Source organism: Myxine glutinosa, chromosome 3 (assembly GCF_964187855.1).
Source record: "Myxine glutinosa chromosome 3, kmMyxGlut1.1, whole genome shotgun sequence".
NCBI lineage: Eukaryota > Metazoa > Chordata > Myxini > Myxiniformes > Myxinidae > Myxine > Myxine glutinosa.
The window spans coordinates 47,887,074-47,909,218 of NC_136263.1; the positions used below are offsets into that span (position 1 = coordinate 47,887,074).

At 45.0% G+C, this 22,145-nt stretch overlaps 1 protein-coding gene across 9 annotated transcripts in view; it reads left to right on the plus strand.

Moving 5' to 3' along the window:
• The window catches only part of LOC137423607 (SH3 domain-containing kinase-binding protein 1), a 245,006-nt gene that overhangs the window by 143,492 nt on the left and 79,369 nt on the right, over nt 1-22,145 (plus strand). For 4 of the 9 annotated variants that reach the window (XM_068110944.2, XM_068110946.2, XM_078773995.1 and 1 more), the window contains 2 exons: nt 3,937-3,963; nt 4,662-4,772. The exons of 3 other annotated variants lie outside the window; for them this stretch is intronic. In XM_068110944.2, the coding sequence (XP_067967045.2) occupies nt 3,937-3,963; nt 4,662-4,772 (138 nt within the window). The remainder of the gene's footprint in view (nt 1-3,936; nt 3,964-4,661; nt 4,773-22,145) is intronic. 2 more of the 9 variants (XM_068110945.2, XM_068110948.2) reach the window with 2 other exon arrangements.

Sequence of the window (22,145 nt, forward strand, 5' to 3'; positions counted from 1 at the left end):
TTGATTAACAGTGATAAGATTTTGTTTTTGACATTTATGTAATGTTGTATTGCTGTTTAAACCCTCACCCCTCTCCCCCTAGCCCCCACATCCCCCAAAAAAGCATTTTACGATTGCTTTCATAAAGTCAAAGAGGAAAATTTAAAAATAAATGAGGTGAACCTATTTGCATACAGATGGGGCAGTTTGTATTGAAGGACGTTGAAAAGGCAGAGATTCGGCCACATGTTGAGGTTAAGAAATGTTATGTTGTTGTTATGGTGTGTTTGTTGTTTTCTGGTTTGAGGCATTTTCATAATTGGCCTAAAACCCCGGGGATACAAGGCGACGTTTCTTCACCATCTTTCTTTGTACATCCTTTCCTCTTTATTTGTCTTATCTATTGTAAAGCATCAATCTTTTGTGTGTTTTACCTCCGCCACTGAAGGTGGACGGAGGTTATGTTTTCACCCCTGTCTTTGTCTGTCTGTCTGTGAGCAGGATATCTCAAAGATGTGGACAGATCAAGATGAAACTTGATTGACAGTTTAGGTGTGTGACAAAGACAAATCCATTCGATTTTGATGAAGATACAAATCTGGATCTGGATACGAGAAGTGATTAGTCATCATTGAAAGCTGGGGCCAAAAACTCTCTACAACAACAACAACAACAACAGGCATTTTCAAAACGTTTGAAACATTATGACAAAACCAGGTGGTTGAGTTGGTTAGGTGACAAGATCAAGCCGATTACATTTTGGTTTAGGTCCAAATCCAGAGCCGGCCTATCGGTGCAATACAAAACGTAAACTGTTCAGCCTGGCAGAGGTATGAGCTCTACCAAGTGCCATTCTAGGTTTATTTATTTATTAATATATTTTGTCCTGCGTTAACGCTGCTCTTTCTGTTGTAGTTTCTGGGTACTTATTTATCACTTGCATTTCTCTTATTGTATGGGTGTGAGGTGTTTGTCATATGTGTTGTGAGAATGTGAAGAGTGAACGTACAGTCGCGTGAAAAAGTAAGTACACCCCATGTAAAGTTTTGACTTTTTCAACATATTTCAACATGCAGCTATTTGATCTTCATTTCAACAATATTGTTAGATAAAGGTGATATAATACAACAAATTTCATGAAACATTTACATTTTGTAGTCCATTGTATCATTTAAATAAACATAAATGCAAATTTCGCATGTGGAAAAAGTAAGTACACCCCTACATTTATTACTACTTCAAATACCTAAAATTAGAATCTATCAGGTGCACCAGCTCAGATGCAAATGATTAGAACATCGTTAGAGAGGATCTTGGAGGAACCTGCCTTATTTCAACCTCAGACATTTCGTTTGGTTTGCTCTTTGTTGTTGAAGTGTGCGGCGTCACCATGCCTAGATCAAAAGAGCTCTCTGAGGCCTTCAGAAAGAAGGTTATAGATGCCTACGAGTCTGGGAAGGGATTTAAAAAGATCTCCAAACAATTTGAAATCAATCATTCGACTGTCCGGAAGATCATCTACAAGTGGAGAAGATTCCAAACAACTGCCAACTTGTTCAGGCCAGGCCGCCCCAGCAAGTTCATCCCGAGAGCAGACCGCAAGATGCTGAAAGAAGTCTCTAAGAACCCCAGAATGTCATCACGGGACCTACAGGTAGCTCTTGCCACTGTTGATGTCAAAGTGAACAAGTCTACCATTAGAAAGAGGCTGCACAAATTTGATCGACATGGGAAGTGTGCCAGGAGGAAACCTTTGCTGTCCAGAAAGAACATCAGGGCAGACTAAAGTTTGCCAATGAACACCTGGGCAACGACCAGCACTTCTGGAACAATGTGCTCTGGACAGATGAGTCAACGGTAGAGCTATTTGGCCACAGTACCAGAAGACATGTTTGGCAAAAACCAAAGACAGCATTTGACCACAAGAACCTGATACCAACTGTAAAGCATGGTGGTGGAAATATTATGGTTTGGGGCAGCTTTGCTGCATCAGTCCCTCGGCAGCTCACCATCATAGAATCCACTATGAATTCTTCATTGTACCAGAGGGTGCTTGAGGATAATGTGAGGCCATCTGTCAGAAAGTTGAAGCTCAACCGAAGGTGGACCTTGCAACATGACAATGACCGTAAACATACCAGTAAATCCACCAAGGAATGGCTGAAAAGAAAGAAATGGAGGGTTCTGGAATGGCCAAGTCAAAGCCCGGATTTAAATTCCATCGAGATGTTGTGGGGGGATTTGAAACGAGCTGTGCATGCAAGAAACCCCTCAAACATCGCACAAGTGAAAGAATTCTGCATGGATGAGTGGGCAAAACTTCTCCCAGTCGATGTGAGAGACTGGTAGACAGTTATAAGAAACACCTACTTGAGGTTGTTTCTGCTAAAGGGGGCAATACCACCTGGTAGAGCCAAGGGTGTACTTACTTTTTCCACATGTGAAATTTGCATTTATGTTTATTTAAATTATACAATGGACTACAAAATGTAAATGTTTCATGATATTTGTTGTATTATATCACCTTTATCTATCAGTATTGTTGAAATGAAGATCAAATAGCTATATGTTGAAATATGTTGAAAAAGTCAAAACTTTACATGGGGTGTACTTACTTTTTCACGTGACTGTACATACATGAGTTCAACCAGACTCGGTGGCGTATGGGAGGTCGGCGGTTCAAACCCGATCGAGTCCTACGAGAAACTTAAAAACGTGCTGCTTCCTTGCTTGATGCTCAGCATTTGAAGGGATAGAGCACGGACAAACAACGCCGGTAGGGCAATGTAGAGCCCTTGTCAAGAAACTGCTACGGCAGCACTGACAGTCTGTAAAGAGTGTGCGACATCAAATCGATATACGTTGTATAAAATGGCCTTCGGTGCATTGGGTCTCAAACTGGAGCATGTGCAATGTATCCTGAGAGGTGGTTTGAAGAAAAATTGAAATTCTTAATCAGATTATACAAATTACTGCTGTTGTCTAGTCAGAGGCATAGCCAGATAATTTAGGCCGTACTGGAGTGATGAGGAACGTGTAGTGCTAGATCCTGTTCAAGAACAATGTTCTAATGTGCATTTGTATTTTTTTTGTGTGATGCAAGTACTGTATGTGGGAAGGGTTGGACTCAGAATGACCTCGCGTAACAGGGGAAGGAAATCCGAGTCGACACTGGGCAGACAAGCATCGCATATAAATCAGACCAGGTGGGGCAACCGATTATCCCAACCAGAAGGTCGTTGATGAGCCAGCTAGGTTTTTGACAGCAATCATGGTGTGGCAAATTTCCTGAAATAACTATTTCCTGAAGTTTGGAATCCAGATCCTTGGTTAATACTGCTGCATTTAGCCGGATCCAAACCCACACCCACGGCGATGCCTGCCCAGTGTTCTCACCCACACACACCACCGTTTGAACCAGTGACGTTTGAACCCGTGACGTAGTACAATTTTTAAAAATAGATGAAAGTGGCTTGTTTTGAAGCACGGACAAGACGAATGGGGTGTGTGGGTGAGGTGTGGTCCAAAAGGTTTGAGAACCTCTGCTTCAGTATGCACACATGGAATGGTTGTTGACACCCTGATTTATCAAACCAGATTTAGTCCTCCAGTAAAGTATAGAAAACTATTGATTTACTTCCTCGTTGAATTGCCATATTTTTTGCAATCCCTGTCTCAGCTGTGCAAACAAAGCAGGTACAAAATACACGGTCTCGAACCAGAATGTTTTCCTCTGTTTGATCCAATAAAATTTCCTATGTTGTAGCAACGAAACGTTATTTATTTATTTATTTTTCTCCTTGATGGAATCAAGGATTATCCTTAGGTCTATAATTTGGTGACCGCAAGAATGTCCTGTTGCCTAGAAAATGGTTAAATAAAAATTCCAGTGGTAACGTCCATAGTCCACTTCCACATGTCTCGTTGCTTCTGTCTTTATCTCCCACTGGCTGTCAGGGCGCTCTGGTTCTCGGAGGAAAGCTGGTAAGGTGTGCACGCTTCTTCTTGATCCCTGCCCTGTGTGCATCTTTAACCCTCAAATTTTCTTGGTATTCCACTGGCTGTACAGTTGTGTGAGCAAGCAAAAGTTTCAAATTTACTTAGTCGCAGGTGTACCCTGCTGCCTCAACTTGATCCCCTTGTGAGTTTATCCAAGAAAGCTTCCTCTAAATTGTGGAATTTTGTTTTCTTGGGGGTGAAAGGGGAGACACAAAAAGTTGCATTCAGCAGTCTGACTATGATAATCCGTTGTTTTTGAAAAGGTGGCGTGATCGTTAAATCCACCGCATCCATGCACATTGCACCCGCACCTGTACAGCTACGTGTTTCGACATCCTGTAGTTTTGCCATTCATTCCTTCCCATTCTCCTCTGAATGCAAATTGCCTGCACCCGGCCATTTATCAGTCGTTAGATGTGATCGGGATGCCATCCTGGGGTGGAATGTCATGCTCAGCACCGTAACATTTGCTTCCTGCTTGATTGGTTTCCAGCCAGTGCTGCCACAGGAGTTATTGGCACCGCAAAGATTCGGTCACGTTGTGGCTCTCGTGAATTCTGCACGATTTTCGTTCCAGCAGTTTATTGCGCATGCCTTTTTTGCGGTGCCTGCTTTCTGAAAAGTGATGGCCAGTTGCAGATATTCGGTAGCTATTATGCAATGTAGGTCATTTTTTCTTTCAGCGTGTCTACATTCCATGTATGTACTGCATCTCGCTTGCTCTGCCTCTCTTGCCTCTGTTCTTCACGCAGCGCCTTTCCATCGCCGAGCATTTTCATTCTTCTCTTCGTCAGGTGCGTGATCACAGTGTCATTTGTCACTTTGCTCTCACCTCATCTTTCCTTTTCACACTTGTACTATTTGTGCTTCGTTACTTTGTTTTATTATAACTATGCATAAAACAATATTTTTTGTCATTATATGGACTTCCCAAGTTGAGTAACTGATTTTGGTGTGCAGCCTGGATGTTTAACTGAAGGATATGAGTTATGTTTTCCTAGGTTTTATCCTGCATACAATCGTCTTGTGCACAGGGGGCACGAATGCCGCTCACTCACGCCACCCTGTACACGAGTGTAGCCACAGGATAGCCGAATGGTAATTGGCCAAGTTTATCCCATTGGTTGGGGGAGGGAGGGAGGGTGTTTCCCTTTCTAAAATAATAGCGTGTACATTATTTTTTAGGGCTTTGATTCAGAAAATGAAGATGTCCCTATGCTCGGTTTAACAGGTCGATGACCATGAAAACAGTGGTAAAGAATAAAGAGCACAGTTTTATTTAATGGATTACCTTGATATAAAAACAGGCACACAAACGTGATGACATGGAACATGTAGTTAATTATACGAGCAGAGTACTCACTCCATGGGCGATGATGTTTCACGTGCACAACACGTTATTCTGACACATCCCTTTATTTGGGTGGTGTATAGGCAACAGACTGCTGCCTTTATCGCTCCTGTAAAACAAACCAAAAAAATGTAACGAGGTTGCATACATAAGGCACTACAGCCATGGGCCTGTGCACCAAGTGGATTTGGTTAGGATGGCAAAGAAGCAACCAACAACAACAACAAAGACCTTCAAGCCAGGGTTTATAAGAATAACTAGGAGTTGAGATTGGGGTGGAAGGAGGATGGCCTTGCACATTGTGGCTGCCTTAGCCGTGCAGTGGCAGTAAATGGAGCTTGGTAATGTGTGGTCATTGACGTAGCTAGCACAAAATAGCAGAGGAAGGTTGTCTCTCTTTTTCATGCAGCCACTGCTCTTGCCTGTGCCCTTGTGTGTACCACTAATCACCAATTTGACCGAACTGATATCTTCTCCAAACGTTACTGGACCAATTGGCGCACCCACTCGCAACATGCCTTTTTTGGCCTCACCCTGTGGTGATTTTTCACATCATGTGCTCGCAAGTAATCCCACCCCAATTTTGGGTCAATTGTCTGTCACACAGAACTATATGGGGTCGCAGCAGTAAAGGGTAGAGTAATCGTCAACATGGAGGAAATAGCAGAGAGGAAACCAGGCCTAAGAGATATATCTGTGGTGTTATAATTGATTAATGTCTGGCCTCTCGCATGTATTTATATGTTGTTTTGCCATTATAAAATGCACAAAGAAGGTGGGGTGGTTGGTGGGTCCTCTCCCTCCCTTCCCCTCCCTTCCCCTCCCTTCCTCTCCCTTCCCCTCCCCCATGCATGTAACAATACTGTATATGAAATCTTAAACCTGGCTTTTTGCTAGATTGTTAGATTTACATTTTATTTGATCATGTCATTCCTTATACAGGGTCTGGCTGGGAGGTGTGACGATTTTCAGAAAACTCGTACACAGTTATTTTTAGTCGAATTTTTATTTTTTTTAAAGACTACATATATAATGCCATTTAATACACTGTAACAGACATTTGAAAAATGTAATTCATGTTTGAATTGGGTATAACAATGCAAGTGGGGGGTCTAGCGCATGCGTGATGGCTGTTGGTTACTCGTTGTTAGGCGCCATTTCAGTAGCCATGGAGCTGTGGACGATTGAACATCGCGTCTTTGTTGTTGAGACGTTTATTCAAACGGGTAGTTCGGTGGTGCTTACACAGCGCAGATTTCCTACTCACTTCAATGTTGGTCGACGTGGTGCCGTTCCGTCTCGAAACACAATATTGAAGTGGGTAAAAAACTTCAGGACATCTGTATCTGTGAGGCCGGGAGCAGCTCGGGGAGGTGATCGAACCGTTAAAAAAAAAAAAAAACCACCTTTAGAGGCCATTTTCCCCCGCAAGCGGGGGTTGGCCTTTTTCGGGAACTGTGGTTGTTGTTGTTTTTCGGTCCCCTTTTTGAACCGTTAGGACCCCGGAAAACATCGAAAGGGTTCGACAAGCTGTGGAGGCCAGCCCTCGTCGGTCAGCGGTACGGCACGCTCGCGCTCTACGGATGACAGACAGATCAGTTCGTCGAATTTTGCACTTGGACCTCCATTATCACGCGTACAAAATCATGGTGGTTCAAGAACTGCAGCAGAATGATTTCGGACGGCGGTTTACGTTCGCAGAAAGAATGCTGGAACTGCTGAGGGATGCTGCTGTGCTAAGAAATGCTGGAACTTTTCCGCGCGTCTGCAAGAATGCTTGGACAAGAACGGCCGCCATTTAGATGATGTCATTTTTCAAACATGAATTACATTTTTTAAATGTCTTTGTTAGTGTATTACATGGCATTATATATGTAGTCTTTAAAAAAAATAAAAATTGAAATTCGACTAAAAATAACTGTGTACGAGTTTTCTGAAAATCGTCACACCTCCCTGACGGACCCTGTAGTACTTGGTTCGAAATGTATAAAATGAAAAACGTGTGTGTGTGTGTGTGTGTGTGTGTGTGTGTGTGTGTGTGTGTGTGTGTGTGTGTGTGTGTGTGTGTGTGTGTGTGTGTGTGTGTGTGTGTGTGTGTGTGTGTGTGTGTGTGTGTGTGTGTGTATGTGTATGTATATATATATATATATATATATATATATATATATATATATATATATATATGTTCTTTTTATATATATATTTATTATATTGTCACCTTTTACACTGCCTAAGCTTCATTAAATGATGCATTATGTTCTTAACACAGGCTTTTTGCAGAACTTGGGAAAGTAGTAGACTTTCTGACACATCCCTTTATTTGGGTGGTGTATAGGCAACAGACTGCTGACTTTATCGCTCCTGTAAAACAAACCAAAAAAATGTAACTAGGTTGCATACATAAGGCACTACAGCCATGGGCCTGTGCACCAAGTGGATTTGGTTAGGATGGCAAAGAAGCTACCAACAACTGTAAACTGTTGGTAAAACTTAAATAATTTCAGTTTAACAATAATTGCTTGATAATAATTTGATTTTATTCACAATTAAGTTCAGATATTGATGTATAAGCATGACCTACCTGTTGCTTTGAGTAGGTTTCAAACACCTTCATGTCTACTGACTTCATTGGAATTGTGACTAGTTATTATCGGCCCTCTCCATTTGAGAAATGTTTCATCCAACCATAGTTGTCTGGCACACTCGGTTAGTATTATTATTATTATTATTATTATTATTCATTTACAATTCCACTACCTTTCAAATATTCAGTGCACATGGAACCAACCAACTCCTGCATTATACACCATATGCAAATCTACTGCAATCGATACAATCCATTGGTATCAAAAACAAAATGCCAAGTAGAATTTTATTTCATAAAATAATGTTTCCTTTGAGACTTAATAAAAATGATTCAAATACATTCTTGTTTTTGAAAGGTTGATACATCTGCGAGTGCAATGATGAAATATTTTGCAAGTGTGGGTGTACAAAGCACTAAAGCCAGTTGCTGACGACCCATCCTCCATTGGACAGTCTTTCCTTGGCACATCTGAACTTTTATCTACCTACAAGGCCTTCGTCCTCAGCTTGGAGTGCTGCTCTCCACTTTGAAGGGCACCCCTGCCTCACACCTTGCTCAGCTTGAGTCTATGAAAACCAAGGCCTTAAAGATCATTGGAATCTCCTGCAATGAACCTGAGTGGCTGGGCCTATAACCTACTGCACACCAGCCGAAGTTGGCCAAAGTGACAAGCAACCTTCACAGACGAATCTCGTACGAACTCATTTTGTCGTAGACTGCCACATGCTTTGTGACTGTAGATGACACTATTGCGGGAAAACAAAATTTCGAAGAAGAAGAAATGCAACGAGAGGATGATAATGGTGAAAGCTCTGACCACTAGTGCTGGTAGGTTGCTGACTGCATGCCAGGAGAATGATGGGGCTGTAGGTAACGTCCTGAGTGGAGAGAAGGCCGATTCAGGAAGCATTTAACAACTTGCTAATGGAACTTGCTGCAGAAAATGATCTCTTCTGCTAACTTCCAGCTGCATCCGACTTGCACCCGACACTCTTTAACATGTTGACTGCCAACTCATGGGATGTAAATGTTATGTTATGTTATGTAAATATACACCACTCCCATTTTAGTACAGGCATTTTATGAAAAATCTTTCGTCAACCTTGAACAAATAGCAATTTAAAAAAACCTGCTGTTTTATATTCCTGAATATGATCTCTATCACATGTAAAAAGTTGTATGGCATGGGAAACCTGTGAAAATCACAGGAATATGACTCCCACCCAAAAATGTTATTTTGCAAACGAGCAAGAAAACAAACAAACAACCGGAGTGAAAACTGAGTCTTCCCTTTCAGCGCGCGTCATCGCCGGGCCCCCTTCGGTGCAGCGCCTGGAGATGGAATAGGAATGAAACGGTGTACGATATATTATTGAGCAATATCAATGGCATGACTTGTCACTTATCAATGGTAAAACATAATACCAAATTGCAAGCATATACTGAGAAGCTTCACAATACTGAGAGAAAACAAAGTCTGTGGAGAGCTTGACGGTTTTTTTTTTTGGTTTTTTTTGTTTGTTTGTTTGTTTGTTTTTGTTTTTGTTTTGTATACAAGATCGAGGCTCGTGAAAGAGCGAACATTAATCACACAGAAAGACAAACCGACACATAAAACATATAACATCGGGAGCGGTAGCCAAGATGGGGAGAGAGGGGGAAGGACACAAACACAACATTTGAGAGCAGGGACCGAGAGACATGGAGACATCGAGAGATCTGAGAGAGGGCGAGGGCTTTGGGGGGGGGGGGCATGGGAAGGGGGCGGTGGGAGAGGTATAAAACATATGGACACTGCCAGGACTTCCAGGAAAGAAGTTGGAATTTCAAACAAGGTGGATCTGGGGTGAATTAGCGGGGGTAGAAAAGATCAAGGTTTTGGATGGGGGAAGATAAGAGATGGTGGTGAACAGCTGTTTTAAAGACCTGGAGGGAGGAGTGGGATTGAAGGGAGTGAGGGAGTTTGTTCCAGAGGCGGGAGAAAAGAGGAATGAAAGGGTGAAGGTGAGCAGAGAGCTGAGATTTTGGCAGTTTAACCATCAGAGGGTTGCTGGCAGATCTTGTGCGACCTGCAGGAATATTTGGGGGACAGAGCACAGAGAGAGCTGGGGGTGCAAGGCCGGAGAGGAGTCGGTAGAAGACAGAAAGACCACCTACCTGCCTGCGGTGAGTGAGTGAGTGAAAGGCCCTCAGAGATAGCTTCATCGCGGGAGATTCCAATAATTCTGAAAGCTTTGGTTTCAACAGCGTGAAGCCGAGCTAGGTGTGAGGCAGGAGCACCGGCCCATAGGGGAGAACAGTATTCCATTGACGGTGAACATGTACATGGTAAATTATTTTCCCCATGTTCAAACTTTCTTTCTTGAGGGGGGGAAGTGTTACGGATACCGGCCCTAATAATGGTGGTTCTTGTTATCAGGGTTGATGCTTCTTGCTTATTGATGATGTGGATGTTGATAATGCTTATTGTGGTCAAAAGGGTTAAAAGCGCTCCGGGTAAAAGGTGGCCGGAAATCGGATCGTGACCCGGAAGAGATAGGGGGAGGAGGAAGGGAAGCGGGGAAGATCGTAAGGAGACGTGTTCTGATTGCAGTTCGAGACCGAGCAGTCAAATGTGCAGGACAAGGGAACTTTGCCTCCTTGAAAAGAAGTCCGCGCGATAGGAGATCGCCGGGTTGCTGCAGAGCCTATGTAGTCGGGTATCCTCGTTGAGGTTGCCGAGTATCCTCACCTCCAAACCCTGGTGCAAGAAAAGCCGACCACCATCTTCGCCACGCGCACCACCGGCAGTGACCAGGCTTTTGCGGCACGTCGACCGGGCGTTACTCTCCGGCGGGCCGCCGGGGACGGCTGTACGAGACAGTGGCTGTGGGAGGGTTAGTGAGAAGACTCGCAGATTGAACCGCCACCGGGTACGTACCCAAAATCGTCTTTGGGAAGGTTTCCCATTCTACCGCCATCATGCTGGGGAATGGATCACGTTGCCTGCAGGTTGGTTCGATCGACTCCGCTTGCCCTGATTGGAATCGGAAATTGGTTCCACGATCGCTGGAACGAATCGACGTCGCCTTGGAGGAGTCCGGAGACATTGGGGCACGGGCCGTGAGTTTGGGGGTTAAGTGGCTCGGTAAGGTGGCGCCACCTGTAGATAGGAACTATATTGTGAAGTGCTGTACTAATTTGGTCGTGATTCTTGGTGTGTGATTTATAATATACTAGGGCATGCCCGTACTATATATATGCCCGTACTATATATCTATCTAAAATTATATCCCCCCCCCTCTATTTACATGAAATGTTTTGGTCCATTCGCAACGCCAAAGCGAACGGCGAACGGCTTGCGAGTACAGTGACAATCCCCCCCCCTCTATTTACATGAAATGGTTTCGTCCATTCGCAACGACCACAGAACCCCCCCCTCTATTTACATGCAATGGTTTGGTCCATTCGCAACGCCGGCACACGCGATCGTTCGCTGCTCTCTGATTGGTTGAATCGTTTTTTGGACATAGCTCGGTAAGTAATTGTCCGATTAATATGAAACCTTGAAAAGGCACATCCTCGGGTCCCCAGCAATATACCTGGCAAGTTAAAAGTATATCGGACCCGTGGTTGTCGAGAAACAGCGGTCACAGACAGACAAACGTACAAACGTACAGACAGAGATTACTGGAATTATAGATAGATAATGGTTTGTTTATAACCTGGTGTGGTTGCATCATTGATTCGACTGTTTCATTTGCTGGTTCCATTGAGGGACATTACTTGCTGGGTTTCAACCAAGGATAAAACATCTTTCTGCGGGGGACCCTCTCGGGGTTCGGAGGTCCACCGAGACCAGAGGTAAGGGGGGGGGGGGGGGGGGACCCCGTAACAGAAATTGGGGGCTCGTCCAATTGATATTCGTGGGCTCGCAATTGGGTCTGCGTCCGGGATCTGCAAATTCCTAAATTTAGTCTGGGAAAGAATTCCCTAACATTCCCAGAATTCCCCAAGTGAAAAAAGGAAAAAGTATTAATTTTTAATAATTTAATTTTAATAATTAATTTATTAATAATTTATTTTTGATTTTTCTGTGAAGGTTAACAGGTGTTAACAGTAGTCACCATGGAGTTTGACGCAGGGAAATTTACAGTGACCCCTAGTGAAGCACAGTTCAGAGCGTTAGTAAAATCGGACCTCTTGAAATTGGCCAAACATTTTAACATGGAGGTCCGAACTAATATGAAGAAGGCAGAGTTGCAGACAGTGGTGATACAATCTTTGGTGGGATTAGGAACACTAGGGCATGCCCGTACTATATATAAGCTAGGACGTGCCCGTACGTGGGTGCCCGTTCCTTGCCAAAAAAAAAAAAAAAAAAAACATGAATGGTTTGGTCCATTCGCAACGACCACAGAACCCCCCCCCCCCCCCTCTATTTACATGCAATGGTTTGGTCCAAAGCGAACGGTTTGGTCCATTCGATGTGATTCGATGATTCGATGTGAATGGTTTGGTCCATTCGCAACGACCACAGAACCCCCCCCCCCCCCCCCCTCTATTTACATGAATGGTTTGGTCCATTCGCAAAGCCAAAGCGAACGACCACAGAACCCCCCCCCCTCTATTTACATGAATGGTTTGGTCCATTCGCAAAGCCAAAGCGAACGACCACAGAACCCCCCCCCCCCCCTCTATTTACATGAACGGTTTGGTCCATTCGCAACGGCAAAGCGAACGGCGAACGGCTAAATCGCCATAGCTCGGTAAGTACTTGTCCGATTAATTTCAAACCTTGAAAAGGCACATCCTCGGGTCCCCAGCAATATACCTGGCAAGTTTCAAGTATATCGGACCGGTAGTTGTCGAGAAACAGCGGTCACAGACAGACAAACGTACAAACGTACAAACGTACAGACAGAGATTACTGGAATTATAGATAGATGGGAAGAGGTAGCCTGGGATTGGTTACCAGAAGAACAAGAAAATGTGGAGCTCCGGAAACTGGAGATGCAATTACAGAGCCAGGAAAGGGAAAAAGCAGAGGAAAGGAAAGCAGAAAAGGAAAGAGCAGAACAGGAAAGAGAACTCCAGGAGAGGTTAAAAGCAGAGGAAAGGAAAGCAGAAGAGAGAATAGAAGAGAAACAAGCAGAGGAAAGGAGAGTGGAGAGAGAACTCCAGGAAAGGTTAAAAGTACAGGAAAGAGAACTCCAGGAAAGGTTAGAAGAGAAGAAAACAGAGGAAAGGAGAGCTGCAAGAGAACTCGAAGCAGAGGAGTGAAGAGCCGAAAGGGAGTTAAAGGACCGTGAATTGGTGCGTCAGCAGGAAATTAAAGTCAAGGAGCTGGAGTTGATGAGAGAACGGGGAGAGGTACCATCCCTGCTGACTGGTTCGACACCTAGTCAGAACACCTGGGATGTTGGCAGACATGTGAGGCTGGTCCCACCCTTCAATGAAAAGGCGGTCGCCAAGTTTTTTCCACACTTTGAGAAAGTGGCTCGACTGTTAAACTGGCCTGAGGAGTACTGGTCCATACTAGTGCAAAGTGTTCTGGTGGGTAAAGCTCAAGAGATTTATTCGGCTTTACCGATTGACCAATGTGCAGATTACGAGGTATTGAAGAAACACATCCTCAAAGCTTATGAATTGGTCCCGGAAGCTTACCGGCAAAAAATCCGGAATGCCAGGCGGAGGGAGAGTGAGACCCATGTGGAATTTGCCAGAGTGAAGGAAACCATGTTTGATAGATGCTGTGATTCAAAAGGAGTTGGGAAAGATTTTGAACTATTGCGACAATTGATCCTGGTGGAGGAATTCCAACAGTGTGTCCACGAGGACATTAAAGTTCATCTGGAGGAAAGGAAAGTACCAAAGTTGTATGAGGCAGCCACCATGGCAGATGACTATGCCTTAACACACAGGATGGAGTTCCACAAACCCAACTTCTCGCCCAGGCCTAGCCAGGGGAGCTATGGTACATCAGGGGCGGAGAATGAGAATCCATGAGGGCGGCCTCAGGATGAAAAGGAGGTCCACTTTGACACTCCGACTTCTAGAAATCAGAAGACTGCGGTTCCAAGACAGACCTATTGTCCGGGGGACTCGAGGCAGACCGCCGCCCCCATGCCTTGGCAGACCACGAGGTTCTCCTCCGGGCCGACTTGCACTTTTTGCCATAAACCTGGACACTGGAGGTCCAACTGTCATGCTCTGGGGGAGGAAAATCAGGAGCAGAGTGCGACTAGTACGACTCCAAATGTGATGGCCATTGTGAGAAATCGCCCTCAAAAGGGTTACCGACCATTTATTTCCGAGGGGTTTGTGTCACTAGATGGAGCCTCGACTAACCGGAGACCGGTTAGGATATTGAGGGACACAGGAGCACATCAATCTTTAATGCTTGAAGGCATCTTGCCACTCCGTCTCCGAGGAGACGGCAACGGGGGATAGTGTTCGTTTACAGGGGATTGGTGGCTGTGTTAGTGCTCCACTTCATGTCATCCATTTGGAGTCCGATTTGGTGTCAGGACCGGTCACCGTCGGTTTACAAGCCACGCTTCCTGTAGAGGGAGTATCTGTGGTTATCGGGAATGATTTGGCCGGGGGTCAAGTTTATGGTAACCCGAGGGTTTGTAAAGAGCCCAGCAGGGAAAATAACACCACACCAGCTCGGGATGGCGACAAAAGTACCAAGTTATTTGTAGGGGGACTGAACTTCAAAACAGAGGAAGAAGTTCTGACCTCTGTCTTCAGCAGATATGGGCCGCTTGTGGAAGTGCGGTTGGTAAAAGACAGGGAAACGCAACAGTCAAGAGGGTTCGGCTTTGTCACGTTTGCAAGCACAAAAGACGCCAGAGAGGCAGAGAAGAATTGGAATGGCAAGGATTTGGAGGGTCGGACCATAACAGTGGGGAAGGCATTTCGTAGGCGTCGAGAGGTCTACAGGAGAGGACCACTTGGCGGTAGTTTTGGTGGTGGCCGCAGTCGAGATTACTATGGAGGCTCCCAGAGTTACGGCAGCTCCCGAAGGGATGATTGTCACGGTAGTGGCCGAGAAGGAAGAGTTTGAAGCACTGAATGCTGCGGAGTAGCTGAGTCAAGATTTCTACATGGATTAACCTGTGAACTCAACGTTCCTAAAGGCGTCCAGGTAGTGAACTTGTCCTGCATGGACTAACCGTGAACTCCACGTTCCTGAAGGCGTCCATGTAGTGAACTTTCCTCCCCGGACTAACCGTGAACTCCACATTCCTAAAGGCGTCCATGTAGTGAATACTCGGCTTGGCCTCCCGGAAAAAGTGCTATCGAGTTGCTTAACGTGGGATTTTTGATCAACCCCTTAACCTTCATTCAAAAAATGAAAAACAAAAATCCGAGGTTGATGAGCTGGAGTTGGCTTTGCAGGAGTTCAACTGGGAAATTGAGCACGTAAAGGGCAGGGACAATGTCGTTGCTGATGCTTTGTCCAGAGGGAATTAACTTTGGAAATCTCTGTGGGTTGTGTAGAATATTGTTGCTTTATTTTTGGGAACTATGGATTGTTTTTGCTCACAGGACTTGATGATCTGGGGGTGAGCTTTCTTTTGTTTGTGTATAGAATTTTGCCTACAACGAAAGTTTTCCCTATGTTCAAACTTTCTTTCTTGAGGGGGGGAAGTGTTACGGATACCGGCCCTAATAATGGTGGTTCTTGTTATCAGGGTTGATGCTAGAGCGGGGGTTAGCCTTGCGGTCCCCATGACAATCTTCTCCATTTTGCCCTATTTTCTGCATCTCTCCTTGTTAACCCCCTTGCCCGCATTTCTTCATCCACCATCTTTAGCCAAGTCTTTCTCGGTCTTCCACGTCCTCTACTTCCTTCTACATTCATTTCCATCACTCTTCTCAACCAGTCACTTTCATCCTTCCTCAACACATGACCAAACCATCTCAACCTGTTCCTCTTCACAGCATCAATCACAGGCTCTATTCCCATCATCTTTCGCAATTCATCATTTGTCTTCCTCTCTCTCTCTCTCAACGATACTCCGCACATCCACCGAACCATTCGCATTTCCACCCTTTCCAGCCTTTGTTGCTGCTCTACATTCATGATCCATATCTCGCTCCCATAAATCATAACACTTCTCACACGTGCAGCATACACCTTTCCCTTCAGCTTCAACGACACTCGCCTCCTCATCAGCACGCCACTCAGTTCCCGACACTTCTTCCATGCACATCTCACTCGAGCAACCGTTGCCGTGTCTGATCCACCTTCTCCATTCCGCATGTCTCCGAGGTGGCAAAATGTTTTCACACCTTCCAGCTTCATGCCGTCTCCAAGATCCAACTCAACATTTCCTCCATCTGCAGCTCCCTCTGTGCACACCTTACATTTGAATGTAGCTGCCACACTGGTTAATGACCCTCTCAGACCACTACATTTTTGATGAACCCACTCAGCACACATTGTACATTGAATGGAGTTCACTCTAACACCCTTCCTGCACACAGCACATGGCCACTTCCCAGTTCTTTCCACCTCACCACATGCTTTACCACTTGCCATCACCTTCGTCTTTCCTATATTCACCTTCAGACCTTTTGCTCCATACATTCCTTCCACTTGTTCATCTTTTCCTTCAGTCCATCCATACTTTCCGCAATCAACACCAGATCATCTGCATACAACAACTCCCACGATAAACCCTCCTTTACGTTCTGAGCCAGCACCTCCATCACAGCTACAAATAGTAGTGGACTTAGTACCGACCCCTGATGCACTCACTCCCGCCTTCACCTCAAACTCACCACTGTTCCCGTCATTCGTCCTTACAGCTGTGCGCGCTCTTTTGTACATTGCCATCACTACTCTGATCAACCATAACTCCACTTCTAACTTCCTCAATGCCCATGTCAATACTTCGCGTGGAACCCTCTTCACACCCGAACTTCCTGCTACCTTCTATATATCTCCCACAACTCCTGTCGGCCCTCCTGCTTTTCTACTCTTCATTGCTTTTATCGATTGAGCTTCATTGCTACACTCTTCATTACTCATATCAATATCCCATTGCTACATTGAGTACCAGTTCACTGGTAATTCCCTGTTTGTCGTTAAAGGCGGCAAAAAGGGTTGGCGTCAGGAAGGGCATCCGGCCGTAAAACATTGCTTCAAAAAGGGGACCAAAAAAACAACAACAACCACGGTCCCCGAAAAAGGCCAACCCCCGCCTTGCGGGGGAAAATGGCCCCTAAAGGTGGTTATTTTATATATACAGTGGTACCTCGGCTTACGAGTGCCCCAACGTACGAGTTTTTCGGGATACGAGCCGTCGCTCGGGCGGTTTGTTGCTTTGGGATACGAGCCGAGATCCGATGTACGAGCTCAAAAAATTTATTTTTTTGAATTTTCCGGTTGTGGCTTCCGGTTCCGGTCACGTGGTTATCTTGCCGTGAAAGCATCTCTGCTTGGATATAAAACACGCAATCGTCGAAATACATTAGCGAGGAATCTCCTTGCTCCAGCCGGTGACGTCATCGGCGGGGATCCCCGCCTCCAGAGTGGCTGGTCACGTGACCGCCAAAGCGTGTCGCGCGTGCGGGTATAATGAGCTACACCTGTGGATCACGTGACCACGGAAGCACGCCTCGCTTGAGAGGCATGGCTTTCGGTTTGCGTTTTGCTTTATAAGGCGCGATAAATGGGCTTTTGAGTGTTAGCGGTTCATGGCGTTGACGGTTCATGGCGTTGACGGTCAAAAACCCATTACATCAATTTTACCAGGCACTGTACAGTAAGTACAGTGGACACCAAATGCACGGTGGAAGGCTAGAAGTAGAAGATCGTCCAAGACAAGTGAGAATAAGCCATACTTTGGAGATGACGTCATTCGCTGGTCCGATAACCAAAGATGTGGTATAAAAAACCAGGTGAGCTAACAATGCAGCAATGAAGGAATTCGGCCAAGGCACCGGCACACAACGACCTACCTACATCGAAAGACTCAATGCCAATGGTGACAGAAGCCAAGACGGCCGGCTTAAACACCGCCGAAAGACCACGGTGTACCAACTTACGATGCAGAACATCTTGCACTTAATATGATGACAACAGGTGCCATCCTCTGACGTACCATTACAGGTACAGGTACAGTACACGTGAGCACAGAGCAAAAGTTCACTGAAACCGAGATTAAGAAAAAAGAAAAAACACCTCGTGGTCCGTGCTCGATATCCGAGTTTCAATCTTTTCAAACACATGATGCTCTCGGTCACGGTATCTCCTGCGAGCTGCTTCTCCTTCAACCACACAAACAACAACTTCTCCATATCTTCATGGATAGAGGTCCAGTTTATTTCTTTACATTCTCTTGTATTATGTACAGTATATACGAGGTCGTGCTTGTTTATACATTATTTGTTATTTATAAAGTACATTTTTGTTATTTAAAAGCACCTAACAAAAAAAATTGGTGTTTTTTTTTTGAGGCTGGAACGGATTAATAGCATTTCAATGCATTTGAATGGGAAAATTTGCTTCGACTTACGAGCGATTTGGCTTACGAGCTCCGTCACGGAACGGATTAAACTCGTAAGCCGAGGTACCACTGTATATTGCTTTTATCGCTTCCTCAACTTCCTCCTCAGTTATCTTCTCTGCCGGTCCTAAAACTGGGTTACTCTCGATGTTGCCATCCCATTCATTCTCTGTATTCAACAGCATTTCCATAGATCTTTTCCATCTTCATTTAATTCCATCTGGGTCCACAACGATTTGTCCCACTTCATCCTTCAAGCAACTCACCCCCATCACATCACACCTCTCTTTCGCTATCTGCTTTGCAATCCTGTATATATATATATATACATATATATATATATACAGTCACGTGAAAAAGTAAGTACACCCCATGTAAAGTTTTGACTTTTTCAACATATTTCAACATACAGCTATTTGATCTTCTTTTCAACAATATTGATAGATAAAGGTGATATAATACAACAAATATCATGAAACATTTACATTTTGTAGTCCATTGTATAATTTAAATAAACATAAATGCAAATGTCATGTGGAAAAAGTAAGTACACCCCTACATTTATCACTACTTCAAATACCTAAAATTAGAATCAGGTGCACCAGCTCAGGTGCAAATGATTAGAACATTGTTAGAGAGGATCTTGGAGAAACCTGTCATATTTAAACCTCAGACATTTAGTTTGGTTTGCTCTTTGTTGTTGAAGCGTGCGGCGTCACCATGCCTAGATCAAAAGAGCTCTCTGAGGCCTTCACAAAGAAGGTTATAGATGCCTACGAGTCTGGGAAAGGATTTAAAAAGATCTCCAAACAATTTAAAATCAATCATTCGACTGTCCGGAAGATCATCTACAAGTGGAGAAGATTCCAAACAGCTGCCAACTTGTTCAGGCCAGGCCGCCCCAGCAAGTTCAGCCCGAGAGCAGACCGCAAGAGGCTGAACAAAGTCTCTAAGATCCCCAGAATGTCATCATGGGACCTACAGGTAGCTCTTGCTACTGTTTATGTCAAAGTGGACGAGTCTAACATTAGAAAGAGGCTGCACAAAATTGATCTACATGGGAGGTGTGCCAGGAGGAAACCTTTGCTGTCCAGAAAGAACATCAGGGCAAGACTAAAGTTTGCCAATGAACACCGAGGCAAAGACCAGCACTTCTGGAACAATGTGCTCTGGACAGATGCGTCAAAGGTAGAGCTATTTGGCCACAGTACCAGAAGACATGTTTGGTGAAAACCAAAGACAGCATTTGACCACAAGAACCTGATACCAACTGTAAAGCATGGTGGTGGAAATATTATGGTTTCGGGCAGCTTTTCTGCATCAGGGTCTGGGCAGCTCACCATCATATAATCCACTATGAATTCTTCATTGTACCAGAGGGTGCTTGAGGATAATGTGAGGCCATCTGTCGGAAAGTTGAAACTTAACCGAAGGTGGACCTTGCAACATGACAATGACCCTAAACATACCAGTGAATCCACCAAAGAATGGCTGAAAAGAAAGAAATGGAGGGTTCTGGAATGGCCAAGTCAAAGCCTGGATCTAAATCCCATCGAGATGTTGTGGGGGGATTTGAAACGAGCTGTGCATGCAAGAAACCCCTCAAGCGTCGCACAACTGAAAGAATTCTGCATGGAGGAGTGGGCAAAAATTCCTCCCAGTCCATGTCAGAGACTGGTAGACAGTTATAAGAAACGCCTACTTGAGGTTGTTTCTGCCAAAGAGGGCAATACCACCTATTAGGGCCAAGGGTGTACTTACTTTTTCCACATGTGAAATTTGCATTTATGTTTATTTAAATTATACAATGGACTACAAAATGTAAATGTTTCATGATATTTGTTATATTATATCACCTTTATCTATCAATATTGTTGAAATGAAGATTAAATAGCTGTATGTTGAAATATGTTGAAAAAGTCAAAACTTTACATGTGGTGTACTTACTTTTTCACGTGACTGTATGTATATATATATATATATATATATATATACCCCGCGCCCGCTCCGCCTACTACTCTCAAATTATTCACTCTGGCTCCGGAAACCCAAAAGCACTCTTCTCTACAATAAACAAACTCCTCAGCCCCCTGAACACCACCACCCAGTCATTCACAATAGACAACTGCATCTCCTTCCTTTCATTCTTCCAACGCAAAATTGAAAACATCTACAACAGCTTGACCACCGCCGCACCCGCTCCCCCTCAAACCACCTGCCCCCCCTTATCCTGCCATCCCCTGTCTCAATTCTCCCCAGTCTCCCCTACTGACCTCTCTGAACTCCTCATCGGAATGAAAACTGCCACCTGCACTCTTGACCCCATCCCCTCCAGCTTTGTCAAGGCCTCCCTTCCTGCTCTTTCTCCACTTATCATTGCAACAATAAACTCCTCCCTGTCTACAGGCATCGTCCCACCATCCCTCAAAATTGCTGCTGTTACCCCCATTCTGAAAAAACCTGGACTAAACCCTGACACCCTAAATAACTTCAGACCCATCTCCAACCTACCCTTTCTGTCAAAGGTTTTGGAACGCGCTGTAGCCACTCAACTCAAGCATCACCTCTCTGCCAATAACCTGTATGAAACATTCCAATCCGGATTCCGGTCCAACCACAGTACTGAAACTGCTCTCCTCAAAATCACCAACGACCTTCTCCTCTCCTCTGATGCTGGCAACCTCAACATTCTCATCCTCCTCGACCTCAGCGCTGCCTTTGACACCATCGATCACACCATCCTCCTCACCCGACTTGAAACCACCTTTAACATTACCGGCACTGGCCTCTCTTGGATTAAATCATACCTCTCTGACAGACGTCAGTTCATCTCCATCAATAACTGCAAATCCCCCACTGCTCCCCTCCCCCAAGGTGTCCCCCAAGGTTCAGTTCTTGGCCCCCTCCTCTTTATCCTTTACCTGTCCCCCCTCGGTCACTTAATCCGCCGTCATGGTCTCCAATTCCACTGCTTCGCCGATGACATCCAGCTTTTCATCTCCACCAAGTCCATCTCCACCGCCACCCACTCTATCCTGACAAACTGCATCACTGAAATAAAATCCTGGCTTCAAATCAACTTCCTCAAACTTAACTGTGATAAATCTGAAATAATCATCATTGGCCCAAAAACGCTCACCAAGTCCACCCATAACTTTGCCCTCAACATCGACGGTTTCCCAGTGTCCACCTCCCCTCACATCCGGAATCTTGGCATCATCTTTGACCAAACCCTCTCCTTCGACAAATACACTAAACAGATCACAAAGACAGCCTTCTTCCACCTGAAAAACATCGCCCGTCTCCGTCCATCCCTCTCCTCTGTGGCTGCAGAAACCCTCATCCACGCCTTCATCACTTCCCGTCTGGACTACTGCAATAGCCTCCTTTATGGTTCACCCTCAACAATCACCAATAAACTCCAATACATTCAGAACTCCGCTGCCCGTCTACTCACCCATTCCCGGACCCGTGACCACATCACCCCCGTCCTTTACAAGCTTCACTGGCTCCCCATCTCCCAGAGAATCCAGTACAAAATCCTCCTCTTGACCTACAAAGCCCTCCATAACCTGGCCCCATCCTACCTGGCTGACCTCCTCTCCAGACACACTCCCACCCGCAACCTCCGCTCTGCTGGTACCAACCTCCTGACCCCCCCCATCCGGACCAAATTTAGATCCTGGGGGGACAGGGCCTTCTCCATCGCTGCTCCCACCCTCTG